We start from the raw sequence: 17,999 nt of genomic DNA on the forward strand, positions 1-17,999 counted from the left end.
AGAGTGAAATGCAATGACCAGCCAATGCACTAACATCTGAGTGAACTATAAAACAAGACAGAGTTACTACAGCATGACTAAGAGTTCTACCACAGCATACGCAAGAACACACTTAGAAAAGATGGGGAGCTCTCCACTGCTACAAATAAAAGTCCTAACACTGCTGACACCAACAAACGTAGATCAAACTGCGAACATGAAAGCAACAGCACGATTCCTTCGTTGATTTCATTTACGTTTGGGGAAATGAGAAGCTATCAGTCCTGAAATCTCAAACATCTGAACCTTGTCTCTACCATCAAGTATACTCTTCAGCTTATCATCGCAGTGAATCTCCCTCTTGTTTGCTGAGTCCTGAATTGAATGATAAACCTAATTAGCAAAGAAACAGGACAACGGAATTAACCTAGTACATACAGAACATATTTACAGCACAAATATGTAAACATGATACTAGGTTTTTACATGGCTCAAACTATAACCATGACTGTAACCCTAATACCTAATACATACAGGCTTTCAAGTGCTAAACAAAGAAAGACTTCCAAACAAAATCCCAGCAGGTTAGCATGATTATTTTCTCAGATACTTTTATAAGATTACAGTTCATCTAACTAAAATCCTGTTCTCAGCATACTGCTTATATGACCATCTGATGGTGCACCCAGCTTGCACTGCCCTCATTTGATGGACTCATGTGGCCTCTGCAGTGAATTGAGACACACATCAACAATGTTCTTTTCATTTACAACTCCATAATGTTAATCGAGACACACACCTTTTTCCCTACTGTCTGACTAATATATTATATATATGGCAAAAATCACACGAAATCCCTAGTTAGTCCTGAAGAACCATGTGAAAACTCGATAACTACTAGTTTTGCTAGCTAAACGGAATATATAACATCAGAGCATAACGAATCCACTACTGTGATTTGTTAAGCTAAAGTAAGATGCTTGCTGCATGGTTGTTTCCCATGATGAGGATGTTCAAAAACATTTAAAATGAATCATTATCGATTTATAATTCATAGTCTCAAAAAGTCTCCTAGAATCCCACCCTATGTATAACACCATTATAAGATTTGTAAATGAGTTCCCAAAAAACCAAAAGCTCATTGGATAAAAGCAAACATCTTGCTTCATCGATTACTATCGCAAGCAACATAGTGCTTTCTACGGTTGTCTTACACCTCAAACAACCTCACATCTCAACTAGACAATTTGCCACAACATTCTACACACAGCATTTATATCCTTCTTTTGTTGCTAGTTCGAACGGAAGGGGGAAATCATGAAAAGTTCTGAAAAAGAGTGTCCACTCTTCTGAATGTTGTGTTGAAGACATTATATGATGTAGCAGATGAATATAACATCCGAGCATGAATATTCCTGCACACATACTGTCGACATGAACATGCAACTCATTTTGCTGGGAGAACTGCTGGTAACTTTGAAGGTACATAAAAAGGTGGATTGGTGTATAATAGACAATATTTGCCTTAAAAAGTGTACGGGACTCTTATTTTTAAGCCCTGCTGCATCCTAGCAGCTCAATCGACCACAGTTATGGAGCTTCTTCAAGGAATACAAACGCCAGTGACGAACATATGAAACGCAAGAGCATTAGTAGCACAAACAGACCCAAAGGAATAGCCGATGTAATACTTTTCTTGAGACAAACTTCGACCTATATAATGGCATTAATGAGATCATAAACAACCCTAAATCATCCATTCTTTGAGGCAAATGAAACCATATCCTTCTCGACACAATATTGCCACAACCAACTACAGGAATATTGCAGATAGCAAACAAAGTGCCTTTGCAGAAGAACGGATAAGAGTAGAAGCCAATAGACAAGCCCAAAAGACGGTAAGAAGCATCAAACCCTCGGCAAAGCAAAGGGGAGGAAACGTTGATCGACAAGATTCGGACCTGAAGCTGGTTGAGCTTGATGTGCTCCCAGATCTTCTTAATGGCTACGTTACGCGAGATCTCGGAGGCGCCGACGAACTTCTGCATGGCCGGGGAGATGGGGTGCGGCTTGAGGAAGCCGCTCTGCATCTTCTCGGCCGCCGGGGAGGCAGCCTCCGCCTTGGCCGCCACCATGAGGACCCTGCACCCACCAAAAACCCTAGACATGTCTCCCACTCTCACCTTGGAATCGATGCGCAGAATGGGGCAGAACTGAGGGTTTTGATTTCTCCCGTGCCTTCTTATGGCGAGGCGCTGCCTCACACCGTGACTTAAGTCACGTAAGCTACGCCCCTCGTTTCGGTTTCTCACGTACGCCACGTCAGTGGATCGTGTGTGAAAGTCCGCGGCAATTTTTGAATTCGAACACATTTGCTATACTGACAATTAGCAACCCACTAATGAGGATTGAGCAAAAAATACAAAGATAATACTTGACATTCATATCGGACTTAATATTATTTTTGGATGATTAAATCTGTTAACTAAAATTCTTTTATCTATAATTTGAATTATTTTCCATCGTGCATCACATAAAATAATTTTGCCTTCATTTTTATATGTGTGAGCCACGTCAGTCAATTGTAAAGCGTCAAATGAGTGGATTCGGTGCGGTAGTTGTGGGCTCAATTTAGGCCCAAATCTGGTCTTTATTGGGCCCGATTTAGGAATTATTACGATAGATAATGAATGGATTAATAGATATAAAGAGAATTCTCTTACGCTATCATCTCATTTTCCTTTATCTATTATTAATATTTTATTTCTACTATTCAAGAGAAACATTATAAGCATTAGTGGTGCAATTACATCCTGAAGCAACGTATTAATTATTTGTTAGCTAAAATTATCAATACAAACACCCGTAATTAGTTTCACATTGGTGAGCAAATATTAAGATTGGATTATAAGAGTCTGATGAGTGGATTATAATAGTTTCAACTTAAGCATTTTGATTAATAGTTGAACCAAATAAGAGATATTGGCTAATTAATTTAAAATTTTTATAGTTTGAAAATATTTATCATTCTTTTTTATGTTAAAATATTTATTATTAGATTAAGATATGTTATATGAAGCTTTTAAGGGATCCTTCAATCCTCTTTAAAGGTTTATTTGGATTTAAATACAATGAAGTTAATGTTTTATATATTGAATACATGATATTTGATTCTTCTATTTGGATTAGGAATGTTATTTTCACATTGTAGTTTACCTTTTAATCTTATTTAGATTAAAATATACTATGAGTAGTTTCAAAAAGAAAAGAGAGTTTATTATGTAAATATGGATAATAAAATACTGATTTTATTATTCTTTTTATAAATATGGGATGTGACAAATTTATCAAAGTAATGATTTTGAGGACATGTTGGAATATGTGATCCTAAGGTTAGAATATTAGATTACTCAATTAATTTTTAAAATTTAGATTTTGAAAATTAGATTATAATGCAACTAAAACATGTATTTAAGATATTAGGATCATTTTAGTGAGTCAAATATAGTTTCTTTATAAAAAAAATAATTGATTAAAGATGTCATAACCTTGTTAAATGACTTAAAATCATATTATTGAGTAAAATACCAAAATTTTATTTTTTTCACTAAATTAAAATAAGTGTTGTATTAGTTTATCTTATAAACTCCCATAAGTTTTTATATTTTGAATATGATTTTGTTATTACCCTTTGGTTGTTAATTTAATTATAGAATGTATTATTTTCCTTTTGAGATATACATGATAAATAAATATTATTAATTGACTTAGTTATTCATGAAGATGCACATATTAGATTTATATCTAATACTGAAAAATAATAATAATAATTTGGTAATCTAACTTAAAATATTATATGATGGTTATATTCACTATAAAATATTTAGAATTTTATTTTATTTTATAAAAAAATAAATAAATTAAGTTTATTACACAAGCCTTATAGCATTTATTATTTTGATCATATCATTTTTATGTTAGGGATCTAAAATTTATTCATATAATTTTGTTATAAATTTAAAGTAGATTATAATGAAGGAAGTTTGACATAATTTATATTATAGTTTGATATATTATTTTTGTTATCCTATGTTCTATAATGTTATTTTATTTATAATTATGAATAGGATAAATTTAATAAAACATATTTGTTACTATATGGATTCTTTACTTTCGATGATTAATTATCTTTTATGGTTTTGTCTTAATGTTTATAGTTAACATATCTAGTTTTACTAATTGAAGATTATACTAAGTATCAATTATTCTCTCGGATGTAAAAGTTTTGATAATTTTAAGTTTAAAATTTTATAAGATATTTTAAAAATATAAATTAAAAGTATTTACCTTTATATTTTTTGTTACCATATATTATTCTTAAAATTGAGATTAGATTTGACATGTGCTAAGATTATTCTTAAAATTTAGAAGTTATTATTGATATTAATAAAAAATATGCCTTTGAAGTTGAATAAATTTGATCATGACTAGTGTAATGAGAATTAAATATAATATTGTTTCTTTGACACATATAATATATAAATCATTTGAAATTATAAAAGAATATATGTGAAATAGTTGGATAAGTTTTCATCATTTTAATTGCTTTTGTTTGTTGAGTTGTACCTCAATTTATATTTTACGTCAACAATCAATTAATTTTTAAAACTTAAAAATTTTATTGATTTATTAGATATAGAATTTGATATACTTGTTATGGGTAATTAAAACCAAACTTATTCAATAAGTTTCACTAATTTGTCATATATTTTATGTTAAAAAAATATATTTTTTTTAGCTTAAAAGTTTTCGAGTGATATATTTAATCAAAATATTTTTCAAGTTAATTTAGTTTTATCTTTTGACTTAGTATTTCAAAATCTAACTATATTGATTAATGTTATTTTTAATCAAATTTGGGAACCAAATATCTATTAAGTGGGGGAGAAATGTAATCACCGATAATTTCTCCCTTAACATAAATTAATTACTATAAATGATGTATTGCTTTATTATTAACTTTTATATTGGTGTACTATAGTTAAGGAAAATGATTATATTTAGTTTTCTGAATCATATGGGTAAATTATAAATTCTACTAATCAATCAAATTATTAATTGATTTATTTTCTAATGAATGATTTGATTTTTAGGAAGTAAATAATTTATATTCCATTTTTGCGTGTAAACTATAAGAAATGAATATTATATTTCTTTTATGAAAGTAAAATAAAAATAAATTAAAAATTAAATTAAATTATTACTTTCCTTTCGGGGAGACGTTATCTTCTCCTATATAAAGGGGACTATTCTTTTCCTTTTTAATTAGCTTTGATTTATATTTTAAAATCTTGATGTTGAGATTATTATAATTTTTTATGCATAATGATATTTTAATTTTAAAATTCATGATTAGTAAATAATTATAACTATTTTGTGATGTTAGAATGATTATTTGATTTATATTGATCTCTTAAGCTTAAGTGAATTTTAATATTAATTTTTATTATTTTTAGATTAGTATAATAGTTCTAATTTATTTAATTATATATATATATATATATTTCAAGAATTATGTGTGAATTTCTATAATATAATTAGTTTTGAAATTAAGATCATGAATTTAAAATTTTAATTTATAGATTTGAGTCATTCTTTAATAATTTTAAATATTAAAATCTAATTTGATAAGAGGAGTCTAATTGGGGTCTGACTTGAGCCAAGTTGATCGATCAACTCGAATCGACTTAGCCCATGTGATCATGTACGACCCAGCCCATGTAGTCAAGTACAACCTAGCTCATATGACTAGGCATGACCCGGTCTATGTGACCAGGTAGGAGCCAGCCCATGTGGCCAGGTACGATCCAACCCATGTGGTCAGGCATGATCCAACTTATGTGGTTAGGAATGACCCAACCCATGTGGCTAGGTATGATCCAATCCATGTGGTCATATATGACCCATCCCATGTGGTAAGGTACGATCCAACCATATGGCAAAGCATAAGCCAACTCATGTGGCTAGGTACGATCCGGTCCATGTGATCAGATATGACCTCAATTCATATATCTATATGTGACCAACTCGTGAGCCAAACATGACCCAGTTCAATGGTAAGGCTCAGCCAAACTTATAAGTGAGACTTAGCCTAATCCATGAAGTTAAGTTTGCCTAACTATGCAATTGATATTAAATACATCGTCACTCCTTTATCTAGTCCGTTATACCTCAACTCAACCTATTACTTGGAAGAGGTATATGCAGTGTATATGACCTGTCCAAGACTCAGGTGGGTTGGTTCGATTTGGGTTAGTACTATACAACATAGTCCAATTTCCTCTCTCTCTATTGGTTTAAACTTGTTAATTGACTAAATTAAAAAAATTTAATAGGTTAAAGCCAGTTTAGGGTGATTCCAAACTAACTTGACTAGTTCATACCTAAATGACATAATTAAGATCAATCAAATCTAAATTAAACAAATCTAGGGTGATTCCATACCGATTTTATTAGGATTTGAGGTTGGTTCCGTTAGATCATAATCGAATTGAGTTTGATTTAAATCATTTGAGATATTACAATTAGGGTTTTGGTTGATTGAAGATTATTGAGAGATTGATATTTTATGCATTTATGATTTGATGAATTTAAAACTGAAGATGTCATTTGAAAATGATTATTGATTTTCTACTTTCTTAAGTTTATGATATTGATATGATTATTATTATACAGTAGATGTGACTAGCCTAGTAGTTCACATTGGAAGTGCAACCTATGAAAGGGGCTACAGGCCCATCATAGTGTAGAGCTACCAATGAACATAGTCTAGCATATTTACATCTAGTATGATCTTTCATAATTTTTAATCATATTGATTTTTTGATGTATGCGTGAGTGAATGGATGAATATAAATGAATGATCATGGATGTTTATGTATCCATGTCGAGGGCAAGTATGGTGATTCCCTTCGGATATTAGCGGGCCGTCAGACGTGATGGTTAGATGGTTCCTCCATCCACTATTGGGAGGAACGTGTCTCCACTTGGGCGGATGAAGGATATTACTCCATTCGTTGTTGTTGGGAGTGCAATATAGATTATCTCCATCCGTTGTTGGAAGTGTAATATAGATTATCTCCATCTGCTATTGGGAGAAATCTATCTTGTGAAACATACGTCTTCATCCGCTATTGGGAGAGTGCATCATCGGATGTGATGTATGTCTTTGTTATCTAATTATTATGTATATGTTGCATGTGGTTGATGCATGATTTTGTTTATTATGTAAGAAATTATTATCAATTTTCTGATGTATAAGTTTTGTGATGAATAGATATATTATCATTTTTTTTATTAAATTATTGATATTTATTTATATTACACGAATATTGAAGATTATTTTTATGATTTTTTCGAGGTTCCTATCAGCATGTGTGGTTGCTGATATGTTTTTATCTTATATTTATTTTCAGAGTAATCTACTATTTTGTAATAGATGTGAAGCTTGGGTGGAAAAGATTTGTAATTCTATCAAGAATAAAAAATAGTAATCTATTACTTTGTAATCTACTATTTTTTATGATTTTTTAGTTATTAGAACATTTACTATTTTAAAGATAAGGATTTGAATCGAAGGAGATAGGAAAAAAAAAGTTTATTATATAAATTATCAATAATAAAATATTAATTTTATTATTTTTTATAAATCTGGGATGTGAGGATGTGAATGATGTTGTGGCATAAAGATAAGATGATGGGACACTTTTTTTTGATATGGCATAAAGATAGGATTGGTGAATGAGATAATGGTCCCTAACAAATAGATTGGTGAGTGAGTGACATAGCATGAGTGAATCATGGTTTGATGTGACATGAATGACAGGATAAATGGGAAAATATTTGACGTGGCATATAAATGATAAGGGCATGAGGATGTGTCTGATTCTAAGTAAAATTATCCAAAAGCAAGACACAGTCATTGCTCATTTTTTGGTTCTAATGATTTGTTATGGTTTAAAAGCTAAGATAATGGCATTAGGTAGTTTTTTTTTATTTTATAGGAATTTATATGCTAAACTTACATTTGGAGGAATGAATACAAAAAATATTAATAAATTTCATGTTTTCAAACTTGCTGATGAGCATAAAAAACTTTCAAGCTCCAAAAAGAAAAAAAAATACAAATAAGAAAGAGACAATGGAAGAACAAATCTCATCCAAATTATAATTGGCATGGAGTGAAATGGATAAGGATAAGAGTTGTAGTGTGCCTATTAGGATAGGAGGATTCCTTATGCATTATTTGGAATGCTGAAATTATCTAAAAAAAATTAACATCAACCACAAATATGTTGGAAATAAATCCTATCATGAAAAATATTTGGATGTTGCATTGCAGGAAAGATCATAGTGACATGTTTGACCAAAATGGAATTTCTATAGATTAGTTCAACAGTCACTTTCATCTCTTGTGGAAGGTTCAAATGAGGACTGAGGTGAGTTGAAGCCTCTGTATTTTGTGAGTAGTTTAACATGTTAAAGACTCAGGTTGAAAATGTTGAAGTAATTCAATTGCATGAGATGAAGCAGAACACATCCACTAAAAATATTTAAAAGGACAAGATAAATGACCTTCACTTTTTTTTTTTTTGCCAATAAAAACAAAACCAACTTTGCAAGCTTAAAAAAAATATATTATTAATTAATTTTAATAATAATCTTATCTCTTAAAAATGAATTAATTAAAAAAATGAAGATATCACGAGTTTTGGTCTTCACTTAATGCAATTGATGAGGCTAATGGATAAGGACAAGATGGGGATGAGGATGGAAACACCACTCGTACCTATCTTATCCCATTGATATCCCTTGGTAAAAAAAAAATCTAAATACTTGATAATCTTATTTTAAAAATTAGGATTAGGATTTGCTTATTTAACTCATCTCGTCTCTACGTTTCATCATCTATTAATTAGGATTTGGCTATTAACATGATGATGGTATACCAGTAAATATATGATTCCAAATCTTATTTTAAAAATAGTAAAATATATCAGTTAACCTAATTAGTATAGAATTTTACAATATGAAAGCTAGATTCTAGGATTAATTTTTATCTCCATCATCGAACTATAATAACAATAATAATAATAATAATAGTAATAATAATAATAGTAATTATTAATTTATAAATTTATTTTAATAATATTATTATATATAAATTTTATAAATATTACCATTATTTATAATTTAATATTAATAATAATAATTTTTTAAAAAAAATAAATTTAATTAGGAGAATCGGAAGACCTCGTGAAATCTTGTCTCCTCATCTCCGTGATAGCTTATATTTGATAAAAGAAATTTGAAATACATGATAATCTATCACAGACGACCAGTTTCATACGTGGTTGGTGGGGATCCCTTCCACGACACGAATCATAAAGGTGATTTAGATCATGCATCGATAAGGAGGTTTAGTTTGATTAGGTCGTCACGAAACAACTTATCAAATAAGGCAGCTCTCGTTGGACTTTTCTACCCCTCAGTCGACGCAAAAGACTTATCTCGGTCAACACGTTTGACCGTGGAATATTGATTCGTCCAAAATAATTATCTTAAATGTTTCCATCGAAAGATATTTCTATTGAAATTTTGCACTCGTATCAGTTAATTTCCATCGAAAAGGATCGATGAGAGAGCGACAATTTACACACGATTACCATATTCCAATTGCCGAATCCATTTCCCAAGATGCGGCATGGCGTGGGGTCAACGCCTTGTCCCTGAGGCGTGCGAATCAAGCCGTAGATCTCGGAATGATGGGAGCGAATCCGACATCTCGCGGTCGGAGCCTCGGTAGCTTGCGCACACGCCAATGCCTCCACTGGCGCCGACGCGACCGACGAGGATGACGCAGAAAGCATTAAAGACGAGCTATCCACGTTGTTTCTCCCCGTTCTTATCCGCAAGTCTCAAAAAGTTTCGGGAGAGAATACAGTACTGCGTTGCAGTATCCAAGAAGACGAACAGGAAGGATGGCGGTGGGAATGGCGATGCGGGGGAACGAGGTGTTGCGGGCGCACCTGGGGATGGCGCTGGTTCAGGTGACCTACGGCGGATACCACGTGCTGACCAAGTCCATACTCAACGTCGGCATGAACGAGGTCGTCTTCTGCGTCTACCGCGACCTCGTCGCCATCTCCATCCTCGCTCCCTTCGCCTTCCTCCAACACCGCAGGTTTCTGGTCTTTCCTCTTTTTCTTCTTCTTCTTGTATCGATCATTTGTTTACCTGACGACGATCTGTTTCTCTGTAAATAGTTTGGTTCAATTACTTGTCGATCAACAGAGGTTAGGGTACGTGTTCCTCTATTTGATGTTTGATGATGAGGTAAAACGAGATTAATTGGGCTGTTTGATGTGCAGAGGATTAATGGAATTTTGGGATTGGATTAGGAGGTTGGACAAACAAGAACGGTATCGAGGAACAAAGAATTCAGATGCCAGCAAAATAAACGATTGAGAAATTAGGGGATTTGGAGTGTAGCCCGTTCAAGAAATCGATCGTTTTCGAACATTTGGCTGTTGCTTGAAGATCGGGAGAACCAGTAGATTGTTAACGCAAGGCATTGACTTATTGGTGGAAAAAGACGGAAGACGCCATAAAGGAGATTTCGAGTATGGTTGGGCAAATTGTTTATGCCATGAAAAGATTCCTAATACAAGCCACCAGCTTCCGTGTTTTGCGTGAGTTCGTTGTGATTCATGATCCCACTGGAAGCATTCAAGATTGATTATTAGATTCCAATTTCCTTGCTTGAAGGCATGAAACAACAGAAGCTGCTAGTTGCTAAACTTTGACACTCGATCCAAACAAGGATGATGTGTTTACGATGAAAGCTTACAGAAATTTCCTATGGTTGGAAGAGGATTTAAGGTTGCTTCATCGAAGTTCTTCAACATTTTAGGAGTACTACCTTTTACCTAAATGATAGTGTAATAATTGGTTTGCCACTACAGGACATACTAATCTGCTGAGCAAGAATCATGGAGAAGGTTGGAAGATAATTTTGTGCCTTCCATTGTGGAGTAATTTGGTAACTGGGAAAAAGAAAATGGGGAAAATAAAGGTAAAGGAATTTGGTAAGTATGATGAAAGAAGCAAATTCACTCGTCAATGTGCTCTAATCATTTGGTATTCTATCCTTGGGAAGGTGCATGAGTCAGTCAAGGTTACATCAGTAGAGGGTTTTGTTTAGTATAAGGAAAGAGAAAGATGCGGTCTAAAGTCTAAACCAAGGCTGCTTGTTAAATTGGGACAAAATTTCTTTTTAAGTTTAGACAAGAAAGAAAGAAGCATAGCCTCTCTAATTTGGTTACTTGAGCTGAACTAGCCATCTCCACTGCGTTTCAACCCTATACATTGTAGCCGCTGATGTGTGTTGGGGCTGGATCTTAATTTATCATCATATGGTGCAAGCCAGGGTGTAAATTGTTCCACTTTGTTCATACTTTCGTCGAAGATGTTCTTCGGTTGTTTGTTGAGGTTATTTTTGATAAGCAAAGAGCTGGTAGTTAAAACATTATGTTGAAGGCAATATGACTATATAAGGACTTCGTCAAGTTTCTGATTGACTTCATCAAGTCTTTATTCATTTTATTGAATATTACTGCTTCTTTAGATGGATTTCTTTATGGTTTTTATTTTGTTTCATAGAATGATAAGGATGGTTGGTTAATAAATGTGGTAACATATTTGACAGAAATGTTGGCCTTCAAGTAACTCGGCGCCTCTTTGCATCTTTTATCCTTCTTGGTTTTACTGGGTAAGCTCTGTCGTTCACTAATTGACTTAAGTTTGTACTTTCTTGACATGTTTTAGAAATAAGATTTTGCTGCTTCTGTGGTCATGAGAATAATCAGATCATTTTTGGATATTCTTTGATCAGGATATTTGCAAATCAGCTTTTGTTTCTTCTCGGCCTAAGCTACACAAACCCAACTTATGCATCAGCTATTCAGCCTGCAATACCAGTCTTTACGTTCATCTTGGCTGCAGTACTGGGGTGATTTTCTTTGCAATTTGTTTGAAGTTTCCCTAATATCCACTTAACATTCTACTTTCAGTATTGATTTAGATTGTCAATGGTTACAGCATTGAGACAATAAACTTGGTCACAAACGAAGGCCGCATGAAAATTCTTGGCACACTTGTTTGTGTTTCTGGTGCAATATTAATGGTCTTCTATCGAGGTCCAGCTATAATTGGATCCGGAGTTTATGATCTATCTGATCATGTTGCGGTAGGCATGAAGCCTCAGCCTGAACCCATTGGTTGGTTAGCATCTGGTCTTCTTGGAGTTGGACTTGAGAAGTGGCATCTTGGTGTTTTGTGCTTGATAGGGAACTGTTTTTGCATGGCTGCTTATTTAGTTTTACAGGTATGTAAATGTGAACACCATAGCAATCCTCGTTACTGAAATCTAGACATTGTTTTATTTATAACAAACACAATGCTAAAGTGTCAAGTATTTGATAGATCCTCCATAAATTAATATATGAAAAGTGTCTTGAAAGACACAGGTTTTAAGTTTTGCATCTGGGGATGGTTCTGTTAAACAGTATCTTGCTAATGATCTCCACCTCCTTTTCTTAGCATGTTCTAAATTAGCAAAGTTTCTCTGATACAATCTATTGAAAAAATATATAACCTTGAAACATGCGAGGAACATAAATGATAAAACTATAGCTACTATCACCGAGTAATTTCGGTGATTCTTTTTCCTGTGTTTCTTCTGTTTATGTTTGTTTTTTCATTACATATGGTAATTTTCTTGTTTGCTTATGAGATGTTAACTCTTTCAGGCCCCAGTGTTGATAAAATATCCTGCCAGTTTATCTCTGACAGCATACTCGTACTCTTTTGGGGCTCTGATGATGGTATTGACTGGAATATTTACCACAAGTGGCTCCAAAGAGTGGATTTTGACCATACCAGAGATAGTTTCTGTATTATATGCTGTAAGCCTCAGATTCTGATTCTTTCAAGTGTTAATATTTTACAAGCTCGGCCAATCAAATATATACTTTGCTCTACCTTTCATAAATTTCTCTATCTTGTACATCTACAACTGACATTATCTGCCCTTATTACTTCTATTTCATCTTTGAAGGTTTCATATGCTTGATAGAAATCTACTTAGTTTGATGTTGAGTCCGCACATAGTTTAGCAAATTCAATTAGAATATTTTTCCCTTTTGATATACTATTGTATATATCTTTTACATGTTCATAATCAGAAACACAAATCATTGAAATATGGGAAAGTTCTGTTTGTATCATTGGATTTCCTTAAAAGTGTCATATTGACAAATGTACAACCATACAAATTGCCTATGGATCTCCTGGCTACGGTTCCCCTCTTCCACTTGGATTGAAACTTCAAGATTAACTCATAATAAACTATTTCTAGACTGTACCTTTCTTTCTATCTTTCAGTGCACGGTCCCATGGAAAGATGCTGTGTCTTATCACTTGCTGTAAGAATGAAAATTTCATTAATTCTTATGGACAAACCGTTCATTTGTCAACTCTACATAAACCCGCACCAAACCTTCCCTTACTACTGTTGGCATACTACACATGTCTGTTCATTGGCCAAAACATGATATTGGTGAACCTTGATGAAGACAACAGCCTTTTTACATCATTTAGGAACTTGCATATGACTTTTAGTTTTTATATATAGTTGTTGCACATTTAATAAAGTTTTGTGTCTTGCCTCTTTTGTAGTTCAAACCACACAAAAAGCAACCATATATGATGATCTTCCGTCAGGACTTTGTTGTAGTTTTAGTCTTTTTGAAAGTTTAATTTACCAATCCTGTCTATCCCATTCCTCATGAGCTTGATTCTAATTTCAAAATTGTTTTGTCCGAGGAAATTATACATGCAAAGTATAATTACAAGTAAATATAGTTAAATTGGATGGACAAAAAATCTTTTTAAGTAAAAGTTTTAGGTATTGAATCAATTATTTAACAAGATGGAGATATCGATAAAGATATTATTCATTGAGTAAAAATATGATGGTTAAAATGATGAGAGGTGTCAGGATTCTTGTATGATCATCGGATACCTTTGAGATTCAAAGGAAAATTTTGTAAGACAATTGTGAAACTAATGATGCTTTATGGATCTGAGTGTTGGGTAATTAGGTAAAAATATATCCAAAAAGTCTATGTTGTTGAGATGAATGTGTGGAGTTATTAGGAAAGATATAAAAAGAAATACTTTAATTTGTGAACAAATAAGTATCGCTTCGATAGATGATAAGATGAGAGAAAATTATTTAAGATGATATTGACGTGTATTAAGGAGACCTCCAGATGCGATACTCAAAGGAAGTGTTAATGTTAATGGTACGAAGAGAGGCAGAGGAAAACCTAAAAAAATTTTAATAGAAACCAAAAAGAAAGATTTAAGTGCTTTGAATTTAATTAAACATATGACTTCTTATAAATTTCAATGACGACAAAAGTTCCATGTGGTCGACCCCAAATAGTTGAGACTAACAACTTTGTTGTTGTTATTGTTGTTATAACTTTAGACGACAATATGATGGATTGATGGTTGACTTTTATTTTTAATGTGTGGCACTTTGTTCAAGGGAATCACAATTTTCATGGTTTTTGTGCATCAATTTTTGTCATAGTGCTTGATACCAGATATATCAACAACATTCAAAATATATTGCCTGCATAACTTATTACTGCAACAAATAAATTATTTTTTTTTTCAGGGAATTGTTGCATCTGCTATGAACTATGGGATAATGACATGGTCCAACAAGATTCTAGGGCCTTCAATGGTTTCTCTGTACAATCCACTTCAACCAGCCATGTCGACTTTATTGTCGACCATTTTCCTTGGAAGTGCGATTTATCTTGGAAGGTACTGCTCCACCTAGATTTTAATATGATTGTTTCCTAACTTTTCCTCTAATCTTCTTCTCAATTTTGCTTGTCAAAATTCAACAGTTCTATTGACATGCATGTGACTTGTTTAAAATTTGCCACTCAAAAAATGTCTTCTTTTATGCTATTTCTTATGATTGCTCGAGATCTCTGCATCTACTACACGCTGAAATATATTTGTACTTTCTTGATAAGTAAATCTGATATGATATTGTTCATTCATTTGTGTAAAGCAACATATCATGGTTGCTCAATGTATGTCAACTGCTATAGTATCGTTCTACCGAAACATCCTTGTAGAGGACTTTTTTCCCCTTTTATTTTTTTTCAAAACTAAAGGTGGAAGGCCCACCTTTCCTGTTTACCACATGAAATATATATTGAACTTCTCTTGATAAGGAAATTCCATAATCGACCTCTCATCTTTTGTGGTAAACAGCATTGTAGGAGGGATTTTGATCATTGTTGGCTTATACCTAGTCACTTGGGCTCGCCACAAGGAGGCAAGATCATCCACATCGATCCCTTACGTAGACCATCATGCGCCTCTTCTCGAAGAAGATGAATCGCTTATGAAGAAGCATGAGGCTTCCTCTAGCCATTCTGAGATTCCTTAGGCCAAGGATTGCCTCATGGATCACGATATGTTGCACTTCTTATCTCGCTGTATTATTTTTTCGTCGGATCATGCAGATAACAGTCACATCCATATTCAAGATTCTTTCTGCACAAAAAATTTCTCGCTCGAGTGGGCAAAAAGGCTGTGGCTAGTCCTCATATTTCCAAGACCTATCGGTCATGTAACCTTTTCTCAGTTATGTTTTCATGAGAAGGGAACTACAATTACTGTCCTCAGAAGAATGTTTCAGCCAGTGAAGCTGAATGTGATCTATTGTGACTGTCATGTATACTATGTTTTTATGTGGAATAGCATTTGATATATGTGATCAGAGGCTTATATTTAATGAAACATTGCTTTATGTTATTTGAGTTGTGATGGAGATGATTGCTTGTTAGACAGCAGCAACAGCAAAGGAGTTAATATCTTGTTGTGCTGCTGAAATTGACACCATCTATGTTATTCATGCAGTTATATATTCTCAAGGATATACAGATGCTATGGCATCATGCTATTACTTGATATGTTGTCAATGATCAGATGATATGACATCAGTGCTTCCAGTGACTTACATGTTCATAGTAGTAGATTGCAGTCTCTTCTGGTGTGAGTATGGTTTGATGAACTCAGTGACAGTTGCAAGAAATTTGATGAACTGCTTACAGTAGATGGTGAGCAGAATTCTTTTGTTCTTCTTCTTTTTTCCTTCTCTCTTTTGGGGCTAATTCATCAAATTCATAATTTGTTGTCATTAACTCACTTTCTTTTCTCCATGGAATTGTTTTTTCGCTTCCAATTGGAGACCTCAAGATGTTCTCACAAACAATTCTAAGTAAGACAAATGTTCTCATAAACAATTCTATTCGAAACATGATTGTGCATGCTGAGTAAGACTTATCCTAATAATCATTCCTCGGCCTCTCAATTAAATATTGTGAACAGTCAACTTAACGCTAATTGCTTCTACTCTGCCCAATGAAATCCATCACCAAATTTTATTTTGCTAGTTTTGCTGAGGTAGATTCTGAACTTGCATTTCAATATTAATTACACTAGTAATATTTTGAGATTGGATATCTCATGATCTATCTGTAATCATTTTTTTCCTTTAGTTAACAACTAATATTATACCTTGAGCATATAATACTTAACATGTTTGCTACTTTTAAGAAAGAGAAGTCTCTACATCATCACTACCCATCCTCAAGATGCATGCAAGGGACATAGAACAAGGCTTTGTTGACATGAACTTGTGCTGAGAATAATGGATGTTCATCAGGAGATCTTGAGGCACCATTGAGTCAGCTTTTGCTTGGCCCCAAACTGCACCAAATCATGAGGCACAAGGCATGGCATGGGCACTGCAAGCAACAAAAGAAGTGGCCTCTTTTAAGGTAAATGTTGATGCTAATCATGATTGTTGCCACTACAAGCTAAGTGCTTCATCTACACATTACCTAACAAAAGTTCCCAACTTTTTTAGGTAAGGATAAGGAACTCTTAAAGACAACAAGATGTCTGTCCACAGAATCAGAATAGAAAAATCCCTTCTTTATCTTTTTATGGATGGATTGTAAGTCTAGATTGATCATTTCAAACACAAAAGGCAACATGGTCTTTATCACCTACAAGTTGTAGATAGTGCATGCATGACTTAGAAATCTATATCAAAGTAGGCCATGGAAAGCAAACCAGTTTGGTTCTTGTCATGTCATTGATCTTTTCTATCCCATCCCCCCCCCCCCCTCTTTTTTTTTTTTGCCTAAAGTAGTTTGATAGAGAAAATCAAAAGGCAAATGAGAAATTTAGGAACTTAAGATATGGATCAATTTTCATATCTTAAGAACTTAAGACACACTTGAGCAATTATGAGAACAATTGTTATGTAGGCAAAGAAAAATGTGCTCTTACATGCATCAACATAGAAGTAGCATCTCCAAGATGATTGAGAGACTAGTGGACCAATCCTAAATCATCTTTTTTTCTTCTTCTTCTTCTAATTTTTATGCATAAACTAGCTCTTTGGTTGATGTGATTTTCATAATTAGCTTTTGCATCATGTATTAGCCATGCTACATTAACAATTTTCTATTGAGTTTAAGCTACTTTATGAAATTTTGATGTGGATGTAAATTTGGTCACAAAAATTGCATTTAGAGTTATGTGCAATTTATGAATGTTAATTGTGACATTTATGAGTCCAATAATGGATGAGTAAGGTAAGTACATTTGGGACCCACTCTCCCTCCTTGTGTGTTGAAGATTTAAATCATTGATGGGTGAAGACATGGATGTCAAAGGAAATGATTTGTGTGGCAAATGGATCTAAAAGATGAAGCCTTCCATTGCTCTTCCTTTCCTTGATGGCCAGTGGGATACCCAACACATGTTTTCAATTGTGAATGAGGATGGACAAGTAA

At 33.3% G+C, this 17,999-nt stretch overlaps 2 protein-coding genes across 2 annotated transcripts; one reads left to right on the forward strand and one right to left on the reverse strand.

Annotated features, from left to right (window-relative positions):
* Positions 1-4: 4 nt before the first annotated feature.
* On the reverse strand, positions 5-2,225 carry LOC135672413 (upstream activation factor subunit spp27-like). The gene is made up of 2 exons (XM_065180895.1): positions 1,941-2,225; positions 5-354 (listed from the first exon to the last, which is right to left on the reverse strand). Exons 1-2 carry the CDS (start codon positions 2,145-2,147, stop codon positions 229-231), a joined length of 333 nt encoding a protein of 110 aa, XP_065036967.1. The 5' UTR covers positions 2,148-2,225; the 3' UTR covers positions 5-228.
* A 7,678-nt stretch (positions 2,226-9,903) lies between these two features.
* On the forward strand, positions 9,904-15,945 carry LOC103981274 (WAT1-related protein At5g45370). The gene is made up of 7 exons (XM_009397941.3): positions 9,904-10,222; positions 11,747-11,809; positions 11,933-12,049; positions 12,139-12,424; positions 12,849-13,004; positions 14,786-14,937; positions 15,400-15,945. The coding sequence occupies exons 1-7, from the start codon at positions 10,020-10,022 to the stop codon at positions 15,575-15,577; spliced, it is 1,155 nt and encodes a 384-aa protein (XP_009396216.2). The 5' UTR covers positions 9,904-10,019; the 3' UTR covers positions 15,578-15,945.
* The last annotated feature ends 2,054 nt before the right edge of the window (positions 15,946-17,999 follow it).

This window comes from Musa acuminata, chromosome BXJ1-4, assembly GCF_036884655.1.
Source record: "Musa acuminata AAA Group cultivar baxijiao chromosome BXJ1-4, Cavendish_Baxijiao_AAA, whole genome shotgun sequence".
Lineage (NCBI taxonomy): Eukaryota > Viridiplantae > Streptophyta > Magnoliopsida > Zingiberales > Musaceae > Musa > Musa acuminata.

Coding starts and splice junctions, on each gene's coding strand:
- LOC135672413 (XM_065180895.1), bottom strand. CDS start 2,147: ATGTCTAGGGTTTTTGGTGGGTGCAGGGTCCTCATGGTGGCGGCCAAG. Junction 355..1,940: donor TCAAGCTCAACCAGCTTCAG/GTCCGAATCTTG, acceptor CATTCAATTCAG/GACTCAGCAAACAAGAGGGA.
- LOC103981274 (XM_009397941.3), top strand. CDS start 10,020: ATGGCGGTGGGAATGGCGATGCGGGGGAACGAGGTGTTGCGGGCGCAC. Junction 12,050..12,138: donor ATCTTGGCTGCAGTACTGGG/GTGATTTTCTTT, acceptor CAATGGTTACAG/CATTGAGACAATAAACTTGG. Junction 12,425..12,848: donor CTGCTTATTTAGTTTTACAG/GTATGTAAATGT, acceptor TAACTCTTTCAG/GCCCCAGTGTTGATAAAATA.